Here is a 24,812-nt window from a genome sequence, read left to right as displayed (position 1 = left end):
TGGAATTGATCCTGTTTTTGATGAATTTCCATTGTTCTCTTGAAGTTGGTAGCTGCTGGAAAAAATTCTTTGTGTAATCATCTGCAGCTTTTTTCAGTTTTCTAGTCACTGAATTGCGTAAAGATTTGTAAATATTATAAATCTCTGATTTTGGGTTTTTCTTCCACGCATTAAAGAGACGGTGTTTTTCATTTATGAGACCACGTAATTCTTTTGTCAACCATTGCTTTTGTTGTTTTTTGATACTACTTTCTACCAACTTCAAAGGTGCATGACAACTCAGTATATTTTCAAAATTTTCGATAAATTTTAAAAACATTTCGTTCGGCTCATTTATCTGGTACATAGGCGACCAATCTTGCAGCGCAATGTCGCGATTGAAATTTGATCTTGAATATTTCTTGGTATTACGTATCAAAAACTGCCTTTTCTTATCACTGTGATCTATTTTTAATGATGACTGATATACTATTGTGAAGTGATCAACTCCAAGAGTCGACTCTAGAACACTGGCTTCAAAAATTTGGTTCTTCGAGATAAAGCAGTGATCAATTAACGAATATTTTTCACCATTTGTCCATGTTGCCTCCGTTTCATTAACGTAACATAGCCCATTGTTTGCTGTGAAAATATCAAGTGACTGTCTACCTTTTGTGCCTAACAAGTTTATATTGTAATCTCCTAATAAAATTAGATTATCTGTATACGAATACACATTTGAGATTTCTACAGTCATTTCATCCAGAAAAAAGTTAGAAAGATTTACATTGGGGCAGTATGCTACATTAATGAGTAGTTTTTGTGTTAAAGGCTTACCAATTTCAATCCACATTGACTCAAAAAAAACTCCTATTGATTGTGTTCAAATCATTTCTCATTTTTGCTTCAAACTGTTTGGGAACCCAAATACCTACCCCTCCACCTCTCTGTACATTAGTTAATGATGATCTTGGTTGGTGAATGAAGTGATGACTATGATATTCGAAACAATAAAAAAATATTGTCATGTCACGCTATGAGAGGGTAGTGTTATCCATTTGGAAGGGCACCACCCAATGTGAGTGATACTTCCTTCGTGAATATCATAAATGTTTGTCCCACCCAATTACCAAGGTGTGCAACCAATATCAACGCCAGCCATGAAATGTTGAAATGAAACCGGGAAAAAATTTGGAAATATGGATTAGAAAAAGGGGAAGAGACAGATTGAGAACGAATCAAAAAATGTTTATTTATTACTGAGACTAGACTTTCATCAATTCAATTTCTTTTACTCATTAAAAAACGATATTAGAAGATGTAGAGACGATATTTCTATTTGTCCAGGTTATATTTATTATATCAGATCTTGCACAATCTAAACTTATCAAATATGCGTTCTGTCTGTACTTGAAGCGTCGAGATGAGTGTAGCCACTAGGTGTAACAACCCGTATCGTGTAATCCTTAAACTCACTTCCAATTGAAACTGAATGCAATCATTGAGAATGGTCTGTCAGCTTCACTCAATCATGTGAACATATTTGCGCAAGAGAACGAAATGACTAGCAACATTTCAAGAAAAGGATATTTGTTTACGAGACGATTTTTTTTCAAGGCGGTGTGTGTGTGTGTGGGGGGGGGGGGGGGTGGAGGGAGAGAGAGGGGGTTAATTAGGGCCCCTGCTTAAATAATGCTTTCATTTCTTTATTATGTTCCCTTAGCCCTTCCCCTATATAAAACGTCCCCTCTCCCCCTTATGCCGCACAAAAATTTTTGGACCCACAAAAAACAGGTAGATAATGGTATTTGGGTCTCAAAACTACCTCCAACCACCATATCCAATCCTGGGCGTCGTCGTCATGTCGATTGCTCAACTAACGAAGTTTTCTCTTATTTTAGAGTTTGGCTAGGTTGAGCCTCTTTAATTAACTTTTTAAAAACTACTCAATCACTAAGCCATCAGTGTTCAGATGGGTCATAATTCCGGCTATTACTCTTTTTGCACTTATTTTTTGGTTTTGTCAAATGACGCACTGTGTATGCTTATACTGCTAATTGACAAATTTGGGCTAATCGTGCACTTCGAAAAACTGTTTGTCATTTTTCACAGCAGAATGATAGTGGCGTGATAAAATGAAGCAGACGACCACGTCATTAGAGTATGGACTTCATTTTAAACTGAGCATGAAAGAGGAACAAAATAGTACACGTTTCACCGTGAACAAAACAGGTCCTCATTGTTGCGACCCAATTGTAGCAGAGGAAGAAACTGTCCTCGGAGTAGTTTTTCTGTTATTGATTTTTGGCCGTTCATGTTTCCCCAAAACGATGAGATGAAATAATAATTATTTTAACAAGAAAGATATAAGTCAATTATTTTGCACGTTAAGATAAGGAGTACCTGCCTTGGTGGACAGGATGTGGGCAGAATTGATTTTGATTGTGTGCCCTATTTCAAAGAAGTAGACACCACTAGTTGATAGTTCAATTTTTAATCGCTCTTGAACGAAGTTTGAAGCAATTATTGTAAACGTTTGGGCCTTTTACGACTCCAAGAAGAGTATTAGTATTCTGCAGATTTTTGACAACTCCACGTATTCTTCAGCAGGTTTTTTTTAATGGAAGAGGATTATTTGTATTACACAGTTTGTTTTTTAGCTGAAGCAAGTTTTTTCATTCCTTGAACTTATTTTTTGGTTTTGTCAAATGACGCACTGTTTATGCTTATACTGCTAATTGACAAATTTGGTCTTATCGTGCAAATCGAAAAATTATTTGTCATTTTGCACAGCAGATTGATATTGGCTCGATAAAATGAAGTAGGCGACCACGTCATCAGAGTATGGTCTCTGACGACGTGAAACAAAATAGTATCTGATTGTTCTGACCCAATTGTAGCAGAGGGTAGTTTTTCTGCTATTGATCTTTGGCCGGTCATCAATATTTTCCCCAAAACGATGGGATGAAATAATAATTATTTTAACCAGAAAGATATAAGTCAATAAGTTTGCTCGTTAAAATAAGGAGCACCCGCCTTGGTGGACAGGCTGTAGGCAGAATTGATTTTGATTGTGTGCCGTATTTCAAAGAAATAGACACTTCTAGTTTATACTTCAATTTTTAATCGCTCTTGAACGAAGTTTGAAGCGTATATTTTAAACGTTTGGCCCTTTTACGACTCCAAGAAGAGTATTAGTATTCTGCAAATTTTTGAGAACTCCACGTATTCTTCTGCAGGTTTTTTAAATGGAAGAGGATAATTTGTATTACACAAATTGTTTTATAGCCGAACCAAGTTTTTTCATTCCTTGAACGTTGACTTTTGTTTTCGAACCTTGGACCTTGGACATTTTCAACATTAACTCAGTTTGTATTATTTAGTCATTTGGAATTGCTGCTAGTACTCTAGGGGAAAAGGTGTTTTTTTGAGAATTTTTGATCCCATATAAGTCCCACCTACCTATCTAACCCCTGCCTCAGCCTCCGCCAACTATCTACCCCTTCCCCAACACCCCACCACCTACCTCCTATGCATAATTTTACTACCCCCTGTACCTATCTATACCTATTCCGCCACCCCCCCATCTAGCTAGACCCCGCCAAACCCCATGCACCTACCTACCCCTCCCCCAATTACCTACCCTTTTCCCAACACCTAGCCCCTATACATAACCTCCTACCTTACCCCCTGTACCTATCTATATCTGTTCCCTAACCCCAACTAGCTAACCATTGCCAACCTCCGTACCCCTACCTACCTCCCATCTCGGCACCTATCAACCTCCTGTTTACACCTCCACCAGCCTACTCCCATCCAACTAACTGAACCCCCTACTACCCCCATACGCCTATCTGACCACCCAACTTCCCTCTCCTACTCCTGCCTGCCCCTCATCTCAGCCGCTCTCAAACTTTTCCACATTCTTAACAAATGTTTATAAAACTATATTGGTTTTCTCTTCTTTTTGATATTTTTCCTTTTGTTTTGAAAAATATAGTGTCTGTTAAGTTTTTTACACGGCTTTTCGAGTCGTTTCCCGTACTCTACTGGTAATGTTTTTTAGCAGAGGATAGCTTTTTTCGTGGCTTGAGTTTTGACTTCTTGGTTTTTGGATTTTTTCTGTTTTTGAATGCTGGCTTCTGTTTTTGAACACTGGACTTTAACAGCAGCTTGGTTTGCAATGTATACTAATTGGAAATTGATGGTAATGTTCATTGTAAAGAGTTATTTTTGAAATTTTTTGGTCCCATGTAAGTCTCTTGCCAATTTGTATCTAAACTAATGATCAACCACCTATCAAGTCCCCTGCTCCCCCCGCACCACCACCACCCATCTACTTACTACTCACCTACCCCAAACTATTCCCCATTCTCATTCATATCCCCATCTAACCCTACCTGCCCTGCGAGTAGGTACCTACCTGCCACTGGGCACTTGTCTACGCCTGCCTACATTCTCCCAGCTGCCTTACCAACCTCCCTCTGCACACCACCTTCATGACCCCTCCCCGTCCAAATTATGTTCCCTCTAACTACTTCACTGGCCATCTACCCCTCCACCTATCTAACTAAATAACCCCACGCCCAACTATTTCCTACCCCTCCACGTACCTGCCCCCTCCACGTACCTACGACCTCCACACGTACCCACAATGTAACTAAAAATTGGTTTCTTACTCTATAATGCTCTGTTTTCAATTTTTTTCATTTTTCTGAAATAGGTAGAGTAAGTTAATATTTTTATTGCAGGAATCCCTGAGTCGTTTTAGGTGTTCTACCAGCTATGTTTTTTTAGCTGAAGCATTTTGCGAACACTGGAGTCTAGCAGTCATTTAGTTACTAAATTATTGTAACTATAAGTCGCGGGTGGTGTTGAAGGTCGAAAAGTCATTTTGAAGTTTTTGTGCTAAAATAGTTACTCCCACCTATATTACCAACATCTACTTAGCTACCACCACAAGCAACCTAACCCCGGGCTACATAGCACTCAGCCCGCTCCAACCTACCTATCCTCCGCCTACCGGAATTTCACCTACATGCGCGCACCATCCAACCATCCCCACCTACCTTACCCCTACCTAAAAATCGTGTCTGCTTTTTTAAAACACTTCCTGTAGGTTTATTGAGCTAAAATTTATTTGTTTCTGTTGTCTTTTTCTATGTAGTTCTTTGTTAATTTTGGTAAGGTTAGTATAGAGATTATGTTGCACGACTCTTCGACTCGTCCCACGTATTCATGATTAGCAAATAATGAAAAATAATTGTGAGTTAATATTACTTTGTAGAGCGTTAGAACACATTATATTTTAGGCAAGATTCATATCTTGCAACAAGCTTCCAGTCATCTTGAAAGATTTGACTTCTTTCGTCTGTATGGGACTCGGAACTGGTTACTTTCAGATGAAGCCACGTGAATTTAGTTGGCTATTAATTTGAATATTTTTCATGAGCTTGATAACGGAAACAGGTGTAAATAATTAATCCGTCAATGTCTTCTCATTTTGAGGTTATTTAAACCCAGGCAGAAGTATCAGAAATTGTTATATCCAGACTGTCGGAGACGGTAAGTATCCATGCTCAGACTTTTGTGCGTTTGCGGATGACAAATTGCTTTCCCTTTGTTTAGTTATGTTTGCTGATATTTGTTTAGGACTAGTTATGAATGGAAAGACCTCGACTGCATCCGGAACGCGGACTCGCGGGCATCGAGTTTAATTGAAAAATGGAACGAAAAGGAAGTTGGTGCCAAACTATAATTATACTGAAAACATTCTCTAAAAAAGTCTATCCTACCCTCCCTTAAAATCTTTGATGCTAATGTATGTAGATTATTGTGAAGTTTGATTAAGAGATCTTGTGGAAAGTCTCCTGGGATCATGAAAAAGTGTTCTCTGCTTATACCATTTATGGAAACCAATCAATTGTCAACGTTCATCCGGTACCAAATTTATGTCAACACCTAAGTATACTTGTCCCGTTCGTGAATAAACGACGTTGTCATGTGGTGCGTCTGATAAACTTGGATCAGCAACATTTCAAAAGTTTGCGAGCAGAGTTTAAAGGTCAAATATACGCCACATGGACAAATGAATACAAATGAAATTGAGCTCCAGCGATGAAGATTGTAAAATCCTCAATGAACAGATTCAAATGACCAAATCGATGATCAATTGCATGTTATGGCGTTTTTCAAACCTCAAATTGGTCTGTTTCAACTGTATGGCACGGACTATATGGATGATTATATTCTTAACGTTGAGGATTTTACAAGCTTAGCTGATTGTCATTTCAGTTAAAGAGCGCAAGGCATAGAATAAATTTGGTGCCAGATGTAGCTATGATCAGCGTATTTTTTCACAATCATTCATAATTGCACTGCTTTGTAAATTGCTAATTGTCGAAACATTCATATAATAAAAAAATTCGCCGAGTATCTGTTAATTGTTTTTAAGTTGAACAAGTTAAACAATGAACTAGTACATTGTTTAGTAAAATGTAGGAAGGAAAAGTGGTTTATATAAGTTTCACATATTTCTCAATGAAGCTAACAACTGAAAAGTTTTTTTAAATGAGGAAAAACTTTAATAAACGAGCTAAACTTTAATAGTGAATGGCATGCAGGAGAAAAAAATTCAAAAAGCCCGCCTGAACACGAGCGAGGTGGTATCAAGGTTGGGCAATTCTGGTTTTTTCATCCTATCAAGAAGGCAGAACTAGACAAAAACCTTATCAGAGCAATTTTACCACACCAAGTTGAATGAAGGAGCCCCAAAGTGAAAAAAAATGAACTATTCTCAGATTAACTTCAGGACCATCTAAATGCATCATAAAAGCACAAAAAGAACGAAACAGTTATCTACCGTAGTGAACCAAATTGAGTTTTACAGCATGGAAAAATCAGTCAAAAAGAGTTCATTGCGTACACGGAAACAATAAGATTTTCGTGATTTTGTTGTACTTTGCAGCCCATGTTTTAAGATCGGAGTTGTCAGCGAGTGTGGAATACAGTTGTAAAGGTGTAAAACCACTCTTTCGTATACGTTCAATTCAATCTTTTTTCGCTATATATAGCAACGTTTTATCGACAAAGCAACGTATAAGTAGACAACGTACATAGCAACAAGTGAGACTTTAGACGGCAATTTTTGATGCTCTTTTGGTCGGTATTTTGTCTGATAACGAATCAGACCAATCATTTTGTACCAATGAATCCAAAAACCCGAAAATTTTTGAGCCGGATCGTGTCTTATTTGATAGGTCTTATGATTAGATTTACTTGAAATTATGTTATTTGCACTTTTTCGGAGCTTTGTACGTAAATTGGAACGATTTCTATGGGTATTTAAATACTCGATTCTGATTGGCTAATAAAAATGACGCATTTTGGTATATTTCTCGCTTACATCTATTTAGTTACTAACATCCTCCGGCCCAGATGTTGGGAGAATGGGTTCTAGTTTTACAAGCGGGAGGATGAGCGATCCGGTGGATGTGCGCAAGACGGCGGAGCGTGCGACGCTGTCGGAACCGTAACAAAGTTTTGTGATCCGAGCAGTAGGGAAGTAAGCCCCTGGGTTGGTTTCTTCAACTACCCAGACCAAGTCACCAGTTTTTAGTTGTCGCTCGGCCTGCGTCTGCCACTTGGAACGTCGGTTCAGCGCCGGTACGTACTCTTTGATCCAACGTGACCAAATAGTGTTAGCATACGACTGTGCGCGGGCGTACCGTTTACGATGATCGAACTCGTCGACAATAACGATTGACGGAATAGCTGTTGCTTGGTTACTTAGTAGGAAATTATTAGGTGTTATTGCGCCTATATCGGACGGTTCGGCGCTTACGAGCGTTAACGGGCGTGCGTTAAGTGCGTGTTAGGCGAGACAAAACGTAGTGTTCAAAACTTCGTCCGTGAGACGACGAGTACCGAGGATGGTGTTAAGTATTCGCTTAAAACTACGTACCAGCCTCTCCCAGATGCCACCTTGGTGTGGCGCACTGGGTGGATTGTTCCTGCACTTAATGCCTTTGTGGGCCAGTTCGGCCGCGATCTTGATGGTGTTCCACTTCTCAATATTCTCGCGTAGTTTTTTCCGCGCCAACAAAGAGAGTGCCAATGTCTGACCAATTAATGGCAGGTGTATCCCGACGGGAGACGAACCGCTCCATTCCCATCACACATGAAATGGCGTCCTTGGACGGAAAGATTTCAAGAACTGCCCGGGTAGTTAAGCATGTGAAGAGGAAACCCCACCTCTTCTCGGTAGTCCTACGTACAGTAACGTAAAACGGGCCGAAGTAGTCGACCCCGGTGTTCGTGAAGGGTGGAGACTGGTATGCGAGTCTTTCTACTGGGAGGTCAGCCATGATTGGTTGGATAGTGGCAGCTCGGAACTTTCTGCACGCGACGCAGTTGGATTTAATTGAACGCAGTGAGGATCGTAATTTGAGGATGGTATAACGTTCGTGTACTTTAGCCCGCAGGTAGTCAATACCTTGGCGATGATGTTTAACGTGGTTGTGCCTAAGGAAAAACCTTCAAAAATGCATGTCGTACATCGAGAACGATAGGATGTTTTACATCAAAGTCAACTTCGACCAACCGTTTGATGCGGCCGGCCGATCGGATTAGACGATTTGGCCCAATAAAGGGAGAAAATGGAGCAATACGGCTACTTCGTTTAACGGATTTGTTTTCGAGGAGATCTTTTCGCTCTGCATTAAATGATTTCCCTTGCACAATGTACTGGAGATGACTCTCGGCTTCGTCAAGCTCCGTGGGGTCTATGATGCTACGATCGGCATTACGGTAACATTCGTGAGAAGGTAACAAGCGGAGCGTGTACGCTGTTATCCGTAGCAACTTCTGATAAGAACTGTACTTATCGAAGGCAATTAGTTATGGGGCGGTTCCTTAGTTGACTTGGTCACGGATGCGGCCAATGATCTATTGGTTTCGTCAGTTTCCTTAGTTACTATACCAAGTTTGATGTTTTTACCTACTTCGGTGCTTGGGCCGAACGAGAATTCCTTGGTTCTTAAGAAATCTGGACCCCTCACTCAGCTACTTGATTGCAAGACCTCAGCGGACATACCACGAGTACCGGCATCTGCCGGATTATCGCTTTAGGAAACGTGGTTCCATTCTTTAGTTTGCTCTAAAATCTCGCATACACGGTTTGCAATAAATTTTGGCTGCTTGCTTGTGAAGTGAAGCCGCTGTAAGACAGTAGTGCTATTGGTCCACATAAAAACTTCGTTAACATGCACAGTAAGGGCTCGACAGATGTCTTGTTTCAACCGAGCGGCCAGTAAAGCAGCTTTGGAATTGTCATCAACTTCATAATGCGACGCGAGTTTTACCCAGGACAAATGAAAGCTGTTTTTGGCCCACTAGAAGTGTTTACATGAGCTCGGAGAAATGCAACAGCGCTGAAGTCCTCTTGAGAACTATCGCCAAACATGTGTAGTTCCAGGTGTTCAAATTTTCCGGAAAATAGCTCCTTGGTATAGTGATTTTGGCAAGCTTGGGTAGTTCTACACTCCATTCGAGGAACCTTTCAACAGTGTCTTTTGGTATTTCTTCAAGCCAGTGCTGCCCGCTGACACGCCAGATGTTCTTTTGGTAACAATCGGGCACAAACAGTAAATGGTCCCACTAGGCCGATGGGATCGAATACCTTAGACACTAGGCTCAATACCAAGCGTTGTGTTAAAGACTTAGTTGCTGCACTGGAGGTACCCCGACTCACAACTAGAGTATCATTGTTGCGATCCCATATCAACCCAAGCACGTGCGAAGATTCCTCCTTAGATGAGGCAAGTACTTTTGGTTCGGTGGACTGAGGTGACCCATCAATTCGATCAGCCAGATTTGGTACATTGCTTACAAACTTTGTAAGCTTGAACCCACCGAGATGGAGAAGATGCACCAACTCTTTCGATCTTTTGAGAGCCCTCTCAGGTGACTCCACCGAATCCGAGTAATCGTCAATGTAGAAGTTTTCTAGGACGGCTTTGGTTGCTTCCGGGTACTGGTTAACATTTTCTCGGGCCGTGCGTTGCAATGCATAGTTAGCGCATGTGGGCGAGTCTTTAGCCACGAATATATGGCGCGTGTATTGATACACTACAACATTTGTTTCTTCCCGCCACAAAAAACGCAGTGATGGCTGGCCACGGTCAGGGACACCCACTTGGAACATACCCTCGATATCTGCGGACACGGTGAATTGATGTTGACGGAACCTAAGTAGTACATGGACTAGGTTTTGGAGTAGGTCGGGGCCAGTGAGCAAAGATTTATTCAAAAAAACACCGTGGAACTTTGCAGCACCATTTAATGCCCTACGCACTTTCCCCGGTTTGTTCGGGTTGGTTACAGGGTTATGTGGTAATTACCACTCTTTATCCGACCGCTGCTCGACCTTGTGAGCATCAGGGACTGTTATTAAGTAACCTTTTTCCAAGTCTTCACGGATGGTATTAGTATAATTTTCGTTCAATCTTGTGTCTCTCGAGAGCCGCTTCTCGAGAGACTTGAGATGTACCAATGACGAAAAGTAGTTGTTCGGGAGCTGGGTGTTGTCATCAGCCCATAGCATACCGACATCGTATCTTTGGCCGTTATGAAAAGTTGTTATTTCAAGTATTTCCTGCGCGCGAGCATCCGCTGCGGATCGTTGGTCAACCTGCTTGTATGCGCCGTACGATTCCATTTCATACCAAGACTTAAACTGACAAGCTAATTCATAATCCTCTTCGACAATGGCTTTGAAACACGTTGAGACTGAACTTGATCTTGACGGAAGTGGGCCGCTTAAAACCCAACCTATGGGCAAGCGAACAGCGAACGGTGAGCACTTTTCCTCGACTGCAAAGTACTCTAACGGGTGGACGGCATGGTGAACATCCTTTCCAAGTATCATCTCAATGTTCCCATAGCTATACTTTACTGGCTCTAGGACGGCCAGATGTGGGTAAGTTTCTTGCATGGACTTAACATCAACGATGTAGGAACCTACGTTTAATGTTTCCCTCACATAGGGGCACACAGTTAATGCTTCGAAGTGTTGATCTTTATGAGGTGTCAGAGTCAATTGAACCATCTTTGTGTCGATGATTTCTGTGTTTATACGCTTGACGGTAAGTTTTAATGCGGTACAGACTCCGCATTAAACTCCAGATTAAACTCCGCATTTTTAAACTCCAGAATAAACTTAAGTCACACCCTAGGAAGGAAGAGAGATGCTACTGCAAGAGACCAGCTAGCACAAGTCATTATGGGGCTTGACATCTGAAAATAACAAAGCAAATTACGGCAAACAGTAGTATATTAAAGGGTTGAAAACAGCAAGAAATTTACTAGCTGTAACTCTAGAATAAACTTAAGTCACACCCTAGCAATATTCAAACCTAAACAACCGACAAGCATACCAACAGCATACCACCAGCATACCAACAATATTAAACAAACTACAGCAAAAGTTAAGTAATATGCAGCGCTTTTGTAGTCTATGAAGGCTGGAAAAGTTAAGAAACAATCTAGCCGTAACTCCAGAATACACTTAAGTCGCACCCTAGAAGGCAAAAGACCAAACCAACTAACAATCATCAGTTACACGCAAACATACAGCAGCAAAAATCAATATAATACAACAGGGGTTCTAGTTAACTAGTAAGTTGGAGAAGTCCAGGAACCAACTAGCCGTAACTCTAGAACAAACCTAAGTCACACCCCAGAAAGCAACAAGACTAAAGCAACTAACCAGCATACTAGCTTAATCAACATATTGCAACAAAAGCAGAAACATACTTCATCATATATGACAACATACTGCATCGAAATCCGGAAAAGTAGACGGAGAAAACGAATAGAGAAATTTTTGGAGAGCGATCGTTTTGAGAAAAAAACGGAACACGGACAATTGACGAGTGAAAGGACAAAAAGGACGCGTACGAAACGTTACTTAAACGAGCGACGAAACAAAATTTTGGGAATTTGGTAATTTTTTCTTTAGACCGGAGGTTGTGGATTTTTTCCACAAATTTTCTGTGTGTAATGAGTTTCACTCAATTGACGAACCTTCTGTTTTTGTCCAATTTTCCAACTTTTGGTCAATTTTTTCTGCAAATTCTTGAATACGGAACGGTAATCCATTAAAATGGATGGTTTTATGCCTGAAAGTACGGTTTGTCAATATTTGATATTAGTTTTCTAAGTTTTTTCATTTGCATCAAAATTGACCAAAAGTTCTTAAAATTGAACCTTTTAGCACCATGTTCACTCAATCTTTTCTATATCAGAGGTGAATTTTTTACTATATCGGCCAATTACCACAAATCTATAATAATTTCTGATAATCGGCCCGGAAATTTCAAAATTGATGTTTTCCCTTCTGAACTTTACATGTGCGGAAGTTAATGGTGACCTGTTTTCAAAAAACTACCGAGAGTGTTAGGGAAGAACTTGGAGTTTCTTTGGTGGTTGGATAATTTGCCGTCTAAAATCTCACTAGTATCAATTCAAGACGTCAAAAATAGCAAGAGGCTCAGTTTTTGAAAGAATCCTTGTTCAAGTTTGTCAGAAGCTGATTTTGGGGCCAATTTCCGAACAACGGAGCAGCTGGAGGTCCACTCTCGAAACCACTTTTCTCTGAAGTTGAAGCAGTCCTCGGATGGAGCACAAACTATTGTAACACGGTGCATTTTCTGAACCTCATGCTTTGACTGTTTTGAGGCCCTTTCACCAACTGCCTACTATTTGTAAGAGTTTCTAAAAGTTGAAAATATATTGAGGGCGTTTCAGTTGCGTCAAAATAGCGGAAAATTCGTTCAATTGCGCATTTATACCAATTTTTCTCCGGAGTTTGGTACGCAAATAACAAAAAAGGCAGGCGGGTAAGCAACAATGCTAAGTAAAATCCGTTAAAAACCGGATATAAATGTAAATTTCAACAACAGCAAGTAAAGTTTAAGCTGTTTTTTAAACACAGCACGTGCAATTTTCGATCATTTTTTGGAGGAATCACTGTTCGACAGTATAAAATAGCGTCAAATTGTCGACGTTGAACGCTTTCGTTTCCGAATACTGAACAACCTGTGTTGTGAAATAAGTAACCTCCATCAGAAAGCTTGTGGGGCGCCACTTGTAAAGGTGTAAAACCACTCTTTCGTATATGTTCAATTCAATCTTTTTTCGCTATATATAGCAACGTTTTATCGACAAAGCAACGTATAAGTAGACAACGTACATAGCAACAAGTGAGAGTTTAGACGGCAATTTTTGATGCTCTTTTGGCCGGTGATAACGAATCAGTTCAATGCTAGTCACCATTTTGTACCAATGAATCCAAAACTCAAAAATTATTGAGCCGAATCATGTCTTATTTGTTAGGTCTTATGTTATTTGCACTTTTTCGGAGCTTTGTGCGTAAATTGGAAAGATTTCTATACGTATTTAAATACTCGATTCTGATTGTCTAATGATAATGACGCATTTTGGTATATTTCTCGCTTACATCTATTTAGTTACTAACAACAGTGACAGTGTGGCTAGTTTAGTTCAAATTTGACGTATGGAATTATCCGTCACATTTGTCCACGAATGGTGTTTTTTGAGTTATTGTCGAACGGAAAACTGCAAACAAAATGCCAATAAAGCAAAAATCAAAGTTCTAACTAATTTTAAGTTAGACAACAGTTTAGATTTTACGACCTGCGAGTTAAAAGTCAAATCGCTGGTTTGAAAACCACAGTATAGGAATGTACAACCAGGAACATACCAAGCTCGAATCAGATGTTTATTTTGAAGCTCTATTTATAAATAAGACTTTAACCAACGCTCAAGGATCACAGGTAAATCGGAGTGAAGAAGCAGAACCAGAAAATTACAACAACTCGGGTTATGTGGAACTTTGAATCACGCGAGAAAATAAGCAAATAAAACAGCGATTGAATGTAAACGTGATACTACAAGTAAAACAAATCTGGAAGATGCAAAATAGTTTTGGATTGTTGCTAGATTTTTCGAACCGATTAAGTATTTATTAGGCAACTAATCAAACATGATGAAACATCAAAACTTTTTCAATGTTAAAGCTACGAATTAAGCTGAGGCAACAGAAAACTGAATTTTAAAAAAATATTTTTGCAAAAACTGTGATAATGAAAATTAAAACACATATGGAACGCAACTGCATTGATACGCTGAAACTGAAATTGTGATCACTGGTAGTCGCGGCGATGATTGATTTTTTATACATCACAACCTGATTTTGATAGTAATACGCAATGCAAATCAACGATACACTGTTAATATCTGTCACCGTTTTGAACCAAACTTATATGGAAATGTTTTGTTCAAAGTTTCTAGTGGGTCTCCTAAATTGATTTCGATATTCGCCATCGTACAATATAAGTAAAAACAGAGTTGGGTAATTAGAGGTTTTTGGTTTGCATTGCGTATTCCTACATAAATCAGGTGGCTGCTTTTAAATGCCGTAAATTTAAAACAATATTCGTGCTAAATAAATTGATAGGAGCTACACAGCAAACTCAAATCTTAACGAAACTAAAGAATTGGGAATTTTTAACATAAAAGTTAATGAAAACCAATCAATAAATTGAGTAGTAATTAAATACAAAAACAGTGGAACTGTATACATTTTTTGACATCAAATTTTTCCAAATTGTGATTTGAACACTTGATCAATAGACAGGACGAAAACTTACACAAAACTTTTAGGGTACAATTCAAATTGAAAAAAATTCTTAAAGTCGCCATTATTGGCTTTAAAAAAAATCGGACTTTTTTGAACACGAACCAGGGAAGGACTGTTTTCTGAAACTTATCTGTCGGCTCTAGTCTTTTCATAACTTGAACGAGCCAAAGTCTGAATCGTATCGCATTTGGTTCCCGACGGCCCCTTATTATCAGGATTTTAACGAGCACATAAGTGCAGCAAAACTTAAACGGGCCAAAATTTGGAAAATTGTTTAATTTCGTCTGCCTTGTTATTTTCATGGGTCATTCTTGAGTGAGGGCTTCAACTTGTGTAAAACTAGTGATGGCAGAGCCGGAATAAGACGAAAACATAAAGCAAATTTGTTTATTTGTTCGTTACAAAAAATGCGTCCAAAATTACAAGCATTGATACGTTGAAACTGAAATTGCGATCACTGAAAGTCGAGACAATGATTGATTTTTTATACATCAAAACCTGATTTTGACAGTAATACGCAATGCAAATCAACGATTGACTGTTAATATCAATCACCGCTTCGAACCAAACTTATATGCAAATGTTTTTGTTCAAAGTTTCTTGTGGGTCTCCTGAATTGATTTCGATATTCGCCATCGTATAATTTGAGTTAAATTCAGAGTTCGGTAATTAGAGGTTTTTAGGTTCGCATTGCGTATTCCTACATAACTCAGGTCGCTGCTTTTAAATACCGTAAATTCAAAACAATATTCGTGCTAAATAAATTGATAGGAGGTACACATCAAACTCAAATCTTAACAAAACTAAAGAATTGGGAATTTTTAACAAAAAAGTTAATGAAAACCAATCAATAAGTTGAGTAGTAATTAAACACATAAACAGTGGATCTGTATACACTTTTTGACATCACATTTTTCTAAATTGTGATGGGAACAATTGATTAAAAAGAGGACGAAAATTTACACAAAACCTCTAGGGCACACTTCAAATTGAAAAATTTCTTGAAAGTCGCCATTATTGGTTTTAAAAAAAATTCGGACTCCTTTGAACACGAACCAGGGAAGGTTTGTATCGTGAAACTTATCTGTCGGCCCTAGTCTTTTTGTAACTTGAACGAGCCAAAGTCTGAATCGTATCGCATTTTGTTCCCGACGGCCCTTTTCATCAGGATTTTTGAACGAGCACATAAATGCAGCAAAACTTTTCACGGGCCAAAGTTTGGGTAATAGTTTAATTTCGTCTGCTTGGTTATTTTCATAGGTCATTTTTGAACTATTGATGGCAGACCCTGAGCGAAACGAAAACATAAAGCAAAGATGTTGTTGTGTTCATTACACAAAATGCGTCCAAAATTACAAGCATTCTACATATCAATAAAACATAAACACTTTTTGAGCAGAGTGCGTCACCTCCAGATACAGTCAAGGACTACATTTATGTTATTAGCTGGGTGGGACAATAGATAGGCGCGTGTTTTAACAGTTTTCCCAAAAAAATTGTTGAAATACATTTGTTCAAGACGTGTGGCTTAACAAGATCACGTTTATTGTCAGCCGATGTGAACCCGATGAATAACCCTCTGACATCCAAACAATTATTTGCTTGCTAAAGAGAGGAGGTTGATGCAAACCAATTTTCTCAATCCAGAAACTCACGTGAGCCGTCTTGGTTTAATAATAGCAATTGTTAAATTTTCGTTTTCTTCTTCACAATTTATGGAAGTTTTTTTAACAAAATTTTGTCGATTTTTCTAACATATGTTTAAAGTTTTAACAATAAAGTTTTTGATTTTACATTTAAAAATTGAGGAGAATCATTGAAATGTTTCATTTAGAAAATTTTACTAAAATGTTAGCTAAATTTTTCGAAGGTCAACTTTCATTCATCAGATTAACATTTTGAATTCATGTTGCCCACGTTTTTGAATTAGCAGAAATAGAAGAACAGACCTAGAAACTGCTGACACAATTTTTGTTAAATCCAAAGGGGAATAATTTTAGTAGCGCATCCTATTGCAGTGCTCTAGAATTAGAAAATTTCCGGTTCTTTGCTAATTGAATCCGATAATTATCCAAAAGGCATCAAAAAACTTTAATATTTTTAGGCCAAAAATTCTATTATGCTAAACTTTGGACGGGATACATGAAATCAGTGGACACGCAGCAATGTAAGGTTAGGTTGGCTCTTGTCGTGCTTGATAACAAAGCGAAATATGGGATCAGACATTAAATCATAACGCAGGAAGTAATAAGTATGATCAGACGTTGGATCAGTACGCGGGAACATAAACAGTATGAATATAGAATAAGATCAAACATTTATCAAAATAGAGGGCAAATAAGTTTGAACTAAATAATATTTCATATCAATTTTTTTACTCTGAATTAGAAGTGATGGATATACTTATGACATGCCCCTTAATTTTTTGATAAAAATTTCACGGAAATGAAATTTTGGAAAAAACTTTCACAATATTAATAATTTCCCCCGGTTAATTGTGTAATAACAATAAATTTGCTGGTTATGAATCGATATTGATAAGTACTATTATAAAGTTTTAATACTCGTGGGCCAGGAGGTGAAACAAGTCCACTCATCTGCGAAAGGTTAGTTTCCTCGAGGGCCTTTTCCACGATTACCTGTGGTTTTTTGACGATATAAGTTGATGGGTGTTGTACGTTTTCTACACTGCCTGCTCTTTCGTTTTCGTTTTGGCAGGATATCAGTCAATGAGTCTGAATAGTTCTCAATATTGACGAATTAATTGTGACTTCTTCATATACGTCCACGCTATCAAACTTGATTCAACGTATCCGCTGCGTAAGTAGGTGGTAATTGTTTTAGAGCAGATGGGGAGCGGTATTTGTCGTTGGGATCGGTAAATCGCCTGGCGATTGCTCGGTCAAGGTAATGTTAGGCCTTCGAACTGCAGAGCAATTTGGTATTTGTGGTACCCGTATGCGAAGGGCGCGTTCAATGTTTGAACGAGAGAAAGATACTCCACGGCCAGGTTCTCTTCGCTCGTGTTTTACTTTTTTGTCCTCCTTCAGTTTCCTAGTAAATTTTTTTGTATGGTTCTGAACTTTTTCGCCTACCAGTTTTTCTGCTGTACGTTGTCCCCGTCTATCTGCATACATTATTGAAGAGATCTGTTATTCTGGACGGATTCCGAATTTCGCAATATCGCTGTCACGGACTGTGATAATGGGTTCCCCGGGCTCCTGGGTTGTTGATGTTGTTGGGCTGACTTTGCTGGTATTGGACCCCGATGCCAGTACCTCATTTTAAATCCTTGGAGCTTCTTTTTCATGTATTTTCTGGCCAGTTTCAACTGTACTGCTCCTTCTGAAAAAAAGATCGGCCGGCAGAGATTACTTGAACGAAGAAATCGTGGCTCGACATCCTCACCCTTCTTTTCTTTATAACTCGCATCGACTGTTGCTTGTGTGATTCGTTTATTTACTTCGATGTCGGTGTGGTATCCACTTACTCACTAGACATCGGGTAATATGGTTTCCGAGGTGTCTGAGTCTTCATCTAAATAGTGCTTTATAATACTATCGTACGAGAGATTGGACAATTTAGGGGTGGTGCATATTTTGCGTAGCGGGGAATTAGTTTTTCGACCAAATTTGGCTTCGGAGGGCGAAATTTTTGTAGTCCTATGATCACATGTTCCCAACCTATATAACATGGTCTTTAGTGCTTGTTTCACGTGGAACAACTTTGTTGCTGTTTGTTCTTCTTTGATAGATTCAAGTCTGATTTTAAAGGTCTACATTAATATTTTTACAAATCTGATTGCGCGATAATCATTAATTTGTGCCTCAACGAAATCTATGTTGTTTCTATTACCAAATTTTTTACCTGATATCCAGCAAGACATTTTGCTTAATCTAGATGGATTGTACGAGGTCATCCTTGAGTTTGAAAATAACGGTTCAAAAATTGTGTTATATTTTTCCATTTGCTTTTTTACCAAAAAATATGCAATGAACAGTATTTAAAAACTTGGTCCGTTGCTGCTAAGAAATATATAAATAAAATTGCATTTCGTCGAATATCGGGCATTAAAGTCTAATTGTATTTCTTGGTTTCTTTCAAAGCTTGGTACATGAGGTGGAAATTGCTTCCAGAGAATTACCGATTTTATATTTTTACCTATTGCAGTGCACGGTTTACATTCAGTGGCCCTGATGATTAACTGTCTATTCCTGTATAGCCACCAGCAATGCGGAGCCATACAGAACTTTCCCAATATTACTGGATGACTGGCATGAAGGTCGTCAATGAGGGTTTCCCGCTGTGCATTCGATAGTACTATATTTTTATCAAAAGAAAAGCAGCGAGATATTAAATGGAGATCCCTCTGGTAAGAATGCATGTACGGAATAATTGCCTCTAACTGCTCTTCCTTGTTGGCAGGCACGCAATCTTGTATATCCCTTAAGACTGCGTCTTTGCTAGTTAATGAAGCTATCAAACTTTTACTGAACACTTTTAACCCTATGTAAAGTGTGTCGTGATTTGTGGACTGTTTGTTAATGGTGTGCTGAAAGTTGACGATAGGCCCCAAAAATTGGTTATTGGGGTTGAAGGGACATGTTTGCTGTCGGAAGCTTCTCCAAATGTAACCCTCGAAAATCTCTTTGCTAGATTTTGAACTCGTGGATTTTTTTGTTTGTTGAATTGGTTTTAGAGTTAAAATATCGTCAATGATTTTGATGTTCGAAACGGGAAAAAAGCACTAATTTTATGTTTGCTGCTGGTTTTTGCCAGCATAATTGGAATGCCGTCCAATTTGCGGGACGTTGGTGAATTGGAATTTGAAATGTTTGTGAATTGGAATTTGCAGCGCGAAGTGTGAATACTTGGAATTTTTAAATTTGGATTTGAAAACTTAGGGTTGATTCTGCATAGCGGGTGGTAATTTAATACTTTGCCTTTGTGATTGAGGGGCAACAGGCAGTAGTTTTAATTGTGTTTATTGAGTTTGATTCAGTATTTTTTAATGTATTAATTTGCTGTGCGCGATTTTGGGTTTTAAGTAATGAGTGCAAATGAAGTGAAAATAGGATTGAAATTGTTTTAAACGACTTTGCGAATTCAGATAGTAATTCCAGTTTAGCAACTAGGAATTCTTTCTCATGAACTAATTTTTTTGGCATTTTAATTTGGATGTCTTGAAATATAATCTACGAGCCCCATTATTGCGCCTGGCATATGTTCGCTAGAAAATTGGTAAGCCAACAGTCGATCGAACCCATGTTTTAAACGGCTATTATCTGATTTATTTGAGTGTTCTTTGCGTATTGATAGCAAGGCTCAATGGTCATTAATTACTTTAAATTGCTGTCCGTCTAAACAGTTTTTAAAACATTCGGTAGACCAGATTACTCCTAGCAGTTCCATTCCATTTACACTATCGTTCTTCACATGAATTTGAAAGCTTGAAGTAAAAGCTATAGGTTTCCACCCGTCTACTGTTAATTGTTCTTAGGCAGTTCCATGACCAGTTCAAGAGCCGTCAAATTTTATCGAATTTGGAGTGACGGGTTGTAATGACAGTTTTCTTAGCATTCGCGGTGCTATTTGCGTTTTCAATGAAACAGTTTTCGTGTGCTTCAGTCCAAACAAATTTTACTGATTTGCCCCAAGAGTTCGTAGTGGGTGACTTGTTTGGGCTAGATTAGGTATAATTTTACAAATAAAATGCAGTGAACCAGGGAGTAACCAAATGACAAAATTGCAGTTGTTTTGATTTCGATTGGTAAAATTACTGCCTCTGAGACATGATAGCGAAACCTGTCTGTTTCTCATTTTGCCAAACACACCTTTTGTCATCTCGTCGAAGTAGACAAGTGGAAATATATTTTTTTGCTCTTCATCTGTAGCTTTACTGACCATCAAAAAGTCTAAGTAGAAGTATATTTTTCATTCCGATTAATGTATGGTCCACTTCCTTTCAAAATTTTGCCTGCATATCAGTGAGACGATAAAATGCTTTTTGGAATCCGTATGTGTTTGTCACATCAGCACTTATTTTGTTGAAAATAGTTTTTTCGAGTTTCAGTTTGTAGAATTACTTGACTGTTATTGACTGCTAACAGCATATTTAAGCTCTATATTTGAAAAGCAAATAGTGCTTTGCGATGCGGGAGCACTAAATTATTGAGATAATGATTTGATTTTTTGTTTCCATGATCGGCATTTGATTTTAACTTTTGTGATTATCTTTGTTGTGAATTTTTGAATCTAGTGCTAACTTTGTTGAATGGTCTCTTTTAATGGTGACTACGATAGGATAAAAAAATAATGACCTGGACAGTTGGTTAGTTTTATGGTTTTTTTCATCAGGAAATTTTATTGGGTCTAGATCAACTTTGTTTTTTAAATTAACCGGGATTCGTCATTTGTCTTCATTTTTGGTGTCTTGGTTGCAAATGTGTGTTGAATTTCGCTGCACAATTTCTTGATATTCCAATGCGAGAAAAAAAATTTTGGAAATTTTTTCATCATTTTTTTCTTTGTTTGGGCACTTAGTCGTAATTTTGTTCATTCGGGTACCTTTTGGAAACGGATGTTGTGCAACTACTAGTCCTAATTGGTAAAGTAGAACACATCCGATCAAATGTTTAAGACCATCTGCAACTACTGTGAATTCAGCATCTGGAAATTGCCAACCGTTGCTTGACACTGGAGTTCAGATTTTTCCTTTGTTTTGAATTGGTTCTTTTGAGAATTCTCGCAACTGAGGATGGTTCAGTTTGATCATCCAGAATGCTTGTATAGATTTTTCTACCAATGGCGTTGCAAGTGATTTGTCTATAACACAACATTCGCTAAAATACAAAAGTCGACTAGCAGTGTGAGGGATAAATTGCCAATTTTGATTGGCATGTTGAGTGGGTTAATTGTTCGACGTCATCATCTATCGTAGCTACCATATGGTCCCGCCCATTTCACTAATTTGACTCGTACAATTTGTTGCAGGATAAAGATTGTACGTAATTTACAGACACATCCATTGGAGCTTCCGTGTGTGCAGCGTTTACATATTTCTTCAGGTTCTGGATGGGGACTTTTCTTTGCTTGCGAGGTGTTCTGCAAAGTTTTGCAAAATGACCTGATAGGCCGAAGTTATTGCGTTGTTTGCCATGTGAAAAGCATCTATCGTTTTGAGCTGGTGCCCACAAAAGGCCGAAGTTTTGACATTTGGAAGCGGGAGTTCAGAAAGCTGATTTTGTGAAGTTGTTCTCGCTCAACCAGTCCGCAAAGCAAGTGCTCGCTGGGTATTAAACTGAAATTACTTTTGCCGGGACAAGTGTTTTGTTGTCAGCCTGAATTTGATGTTGGTTTCTCAGACCTAGTTCCATGTTGATTGCTCGTTCGAGTGCCTTCCTGGGTTCTAACGTTTTTTTTATAGCAATTCGTTTTATATTTCTGGATCTCTCATATTTGTTATGAACACGTCTCTGAAAAGTGTCTGTTCCTTGTTTTCGAAGTCGCTATTTTTTGCTAGTTCTTTTAGTCTCCCGTAGAAGTTTTCAACCGTTTCACATCTCAGTTCTTTTTTAAGTAGAAAACATGTCTAAATAAAACTAAGTTTCGTGGTCTGATAAATACGTCTTCCGGAGGGGTCCAGAATTCTTGTGTTGATTAGAGTATCAAGCATGTAGTGCTGGTTCTTGCTATTGAATATGCAACACTCCAATACCTAAGTATACCAAGGAGACAGACTTTCGATCAACGAGTGACCTAAGTTTTTCACCGCACATCCCAATTTCTATCACACTCTTGCACTCATTCTGCTAATTAATCTTCTGTTTCGGCTTGTTATGGATGAACTGATGCTTCTCGAATCGATTCCTCATAAGTTGATTCCATTTATAAGTTCAACATTTTGGATTTTGGGCTAAGTAGGTTGTCCAAGGTTATTATTTCTTTTGCTAACAACGCTAGTTTGTATTAAACCATCCAAGTTTTCCGACGAAGGGGATAGTCTCGAGTTCGTTTTCACAGAATGCATCAATTCCCAAGGAAGTGCGTTTCTTTTCTGTCTGCACCATGCCGTACTTGATTCGAAGAACACGGTATTCGCGAGGCGAGATGACGGCTTATTATCTTCAATTGATTTCGCTTGGCAAGAGACCAAGTTGATTTAGGCTTATGCTTTGCGACGCGAGAACCAAGAGAAGAATTGATGAACTGGACTCCAAGCGAAAGTTGTAACTGAATGAATTATCAAGTACTTGACGTTTGTGATCAGAAATGAAATTGTAACACGGAAAGTAATATGTACGATCAGACATTGGATCAGTACGTGGGAGCATAAACGGTATGAATAAAGAATAAGATCAAATTTTCATCAAAATAGAGGGCAAATAAGTTTGAACTAAATAATACATCATATTAATTTTACTGCACTAGTTTAGAAGTGATGTATATACGTATGACAGGTCTCTTCGAGATTTCTACAATCCAAAATTATTTTGATTCAATGGGGGTGCTCTTTTCTTCAAGTATATGTTAATCCTATTTTGATGCAAGTGAGGCCAAAAGGACATGTGTTTTCAGAGAAAAACTCATCTTTTTTTGTTTCGACAAGACGGTTTCGTAAACTTTAAATGATTTCCTCTTTTGTCTGCTTTTGTTGCTCTCTTTGCAATCCCATGATCCAATTTCGCCAAGCAAGGATCTAATTGCCATCATTGCTTTCTATAAGTGAAACTATATAAGGTTCCGTCGATAGCTATTGGTTCATGTACTCTTCAAAATGTCTTCAAAAGAAAATTTTGGTGAACAATCGGAACTTTCCACAGGTCGCAATCTCTTTTTAGTGGATTGCAGTGTAATGTTTAGAGCAGTTTTTTCAACTAACTGATGGTATTTATGACTTTGGTCCTACGATTTTTTTATTCAACTCTTATTATATGTGTATGGGATTATACGTTTTAGGTTCTGGTTTGCTTCTGTGTTAAATGTTCACATAATGGCAGGTGACATTAGCGTTGAAAGATTGCTTAGCTAGAAATTGATACGTTTTAGTTGAAGCTAAAAATTTTAACAGTTTCGACACCATTTTATGCTATTTTTATTCTAATTTATGGCTTTTGTTTTTCGGATTTTGACCAATTTTGATCTACGGCAGGTCTCAGTAGCTTCCTATGCAGTTTTTTATTGATTAAATACAACGATTTTAAAATATAGCTAATGGTTTATCACTTTAAAATTAATATTTTTCAAAAACAATGTTTAATTTTGAACAATGCCTTTTTTTTCTCCTTTTGGTCATTTTATAACTTGATTTCATCGATGAGAGGTTCTGTTCACTTTTTTGGTGAGGCAAAAATTGATCGCGTTGTTGTTTTTTGTTTTGTCTGATGATAGTAATACACAAAGCAAAACAACAAAAACTGTAAATAACAAAAATTGCTCTTAACCCTAGTTAGATGGCATTGTTTTGGTTGAAAAGCTTCAAGCGAGTCTACTAAATTGACTTCAAAATACGCTATTGTTTAATTTGAGCTAGAAACAGAGTTTGTTAATCACAATTTCTTTTTAGTTTGCATTGCGTATTACTACATCACTCAGGTGGTTGTTTTTAAATACAAGGTTTAATTGCAACGATATTCGATTCAATGAAGTTGAAAGGAAAGTTGTCACTATACACCAACATAACAAAGTTGAATCTCTACAAAAAATTCTTATCATTATATCAAAACTGGATAATGCAAATAATTTTAACAGAAAACAGTTAATGAAAACCAATTAATGAGTCCAGTAGTAATTAACCAAAAACGATGAATCAGAACTAAACGCAAGTTTTATACTAAGAGTGAGCTCCAATGTCAAATGTCAATGTTCTCATACACAAATTTTGCTCAAGATTACAAGCATTATATATCATCAGTCAAACACAAATTTGTTTTGGTGAGAGTAAGTAACCTCCAGATACGGTTAACTTATAATTTTAGTTGAAAAATTTTTAGTTCATTTTAGATATACGGACTGTTTTTTTTTGGGTTGGCTCATATGTTAGTTTCCAAAAAAAGTTGAAAAAAATTGCTCTAAGTAACTCTTGCTCATTCAGATCACTTTTAATGCCAGC

General features: G+C 38.0%; 1 protein-coding gene across 1 annotated transcript in view; it reads left to right on the top strand.

The window, feature by feature from the left end:
• The window catches only part of LOC142346206 (uncharacterized), a 144,776-nt gene extending 138,807 nt beyond the window's left edge, over positions 1–5,969 (top strand). The window contains exon 26 of the mRNA XM_075398718.1: positions 5,632–5,969. Coding sequence (XP_075254833.1) covers positions 5,632–5,737 — 106 coding nt within the window. The 3' untranslated portion in view covers positions 5,738–5,969. The remainder of the gene's footprint in view (positions 1–5,631) is intronic.
• Positions 5,970–24,812: the final 18,843 nt, after the last annotated feature.

The sequence above is a fragment of the Convolutriloba macropyga genome, chromosome 9, assembly GCF_964194025.1.
Source record: "Convolutriloba macropyga chromosome 9, txConMacr16.3, whole genome shotgun sequence".
Classification (NCBI taxonomy): domain Eukaryota; kingdom Metazoa; phylum Xenacoelomorpha; order Acoela; family Convolutidae; genus Convolutriloba; species Convolutriloba macropyga.
This window is presented reverse-complemented; position numbering and strand designations above follow the sequence as displayed.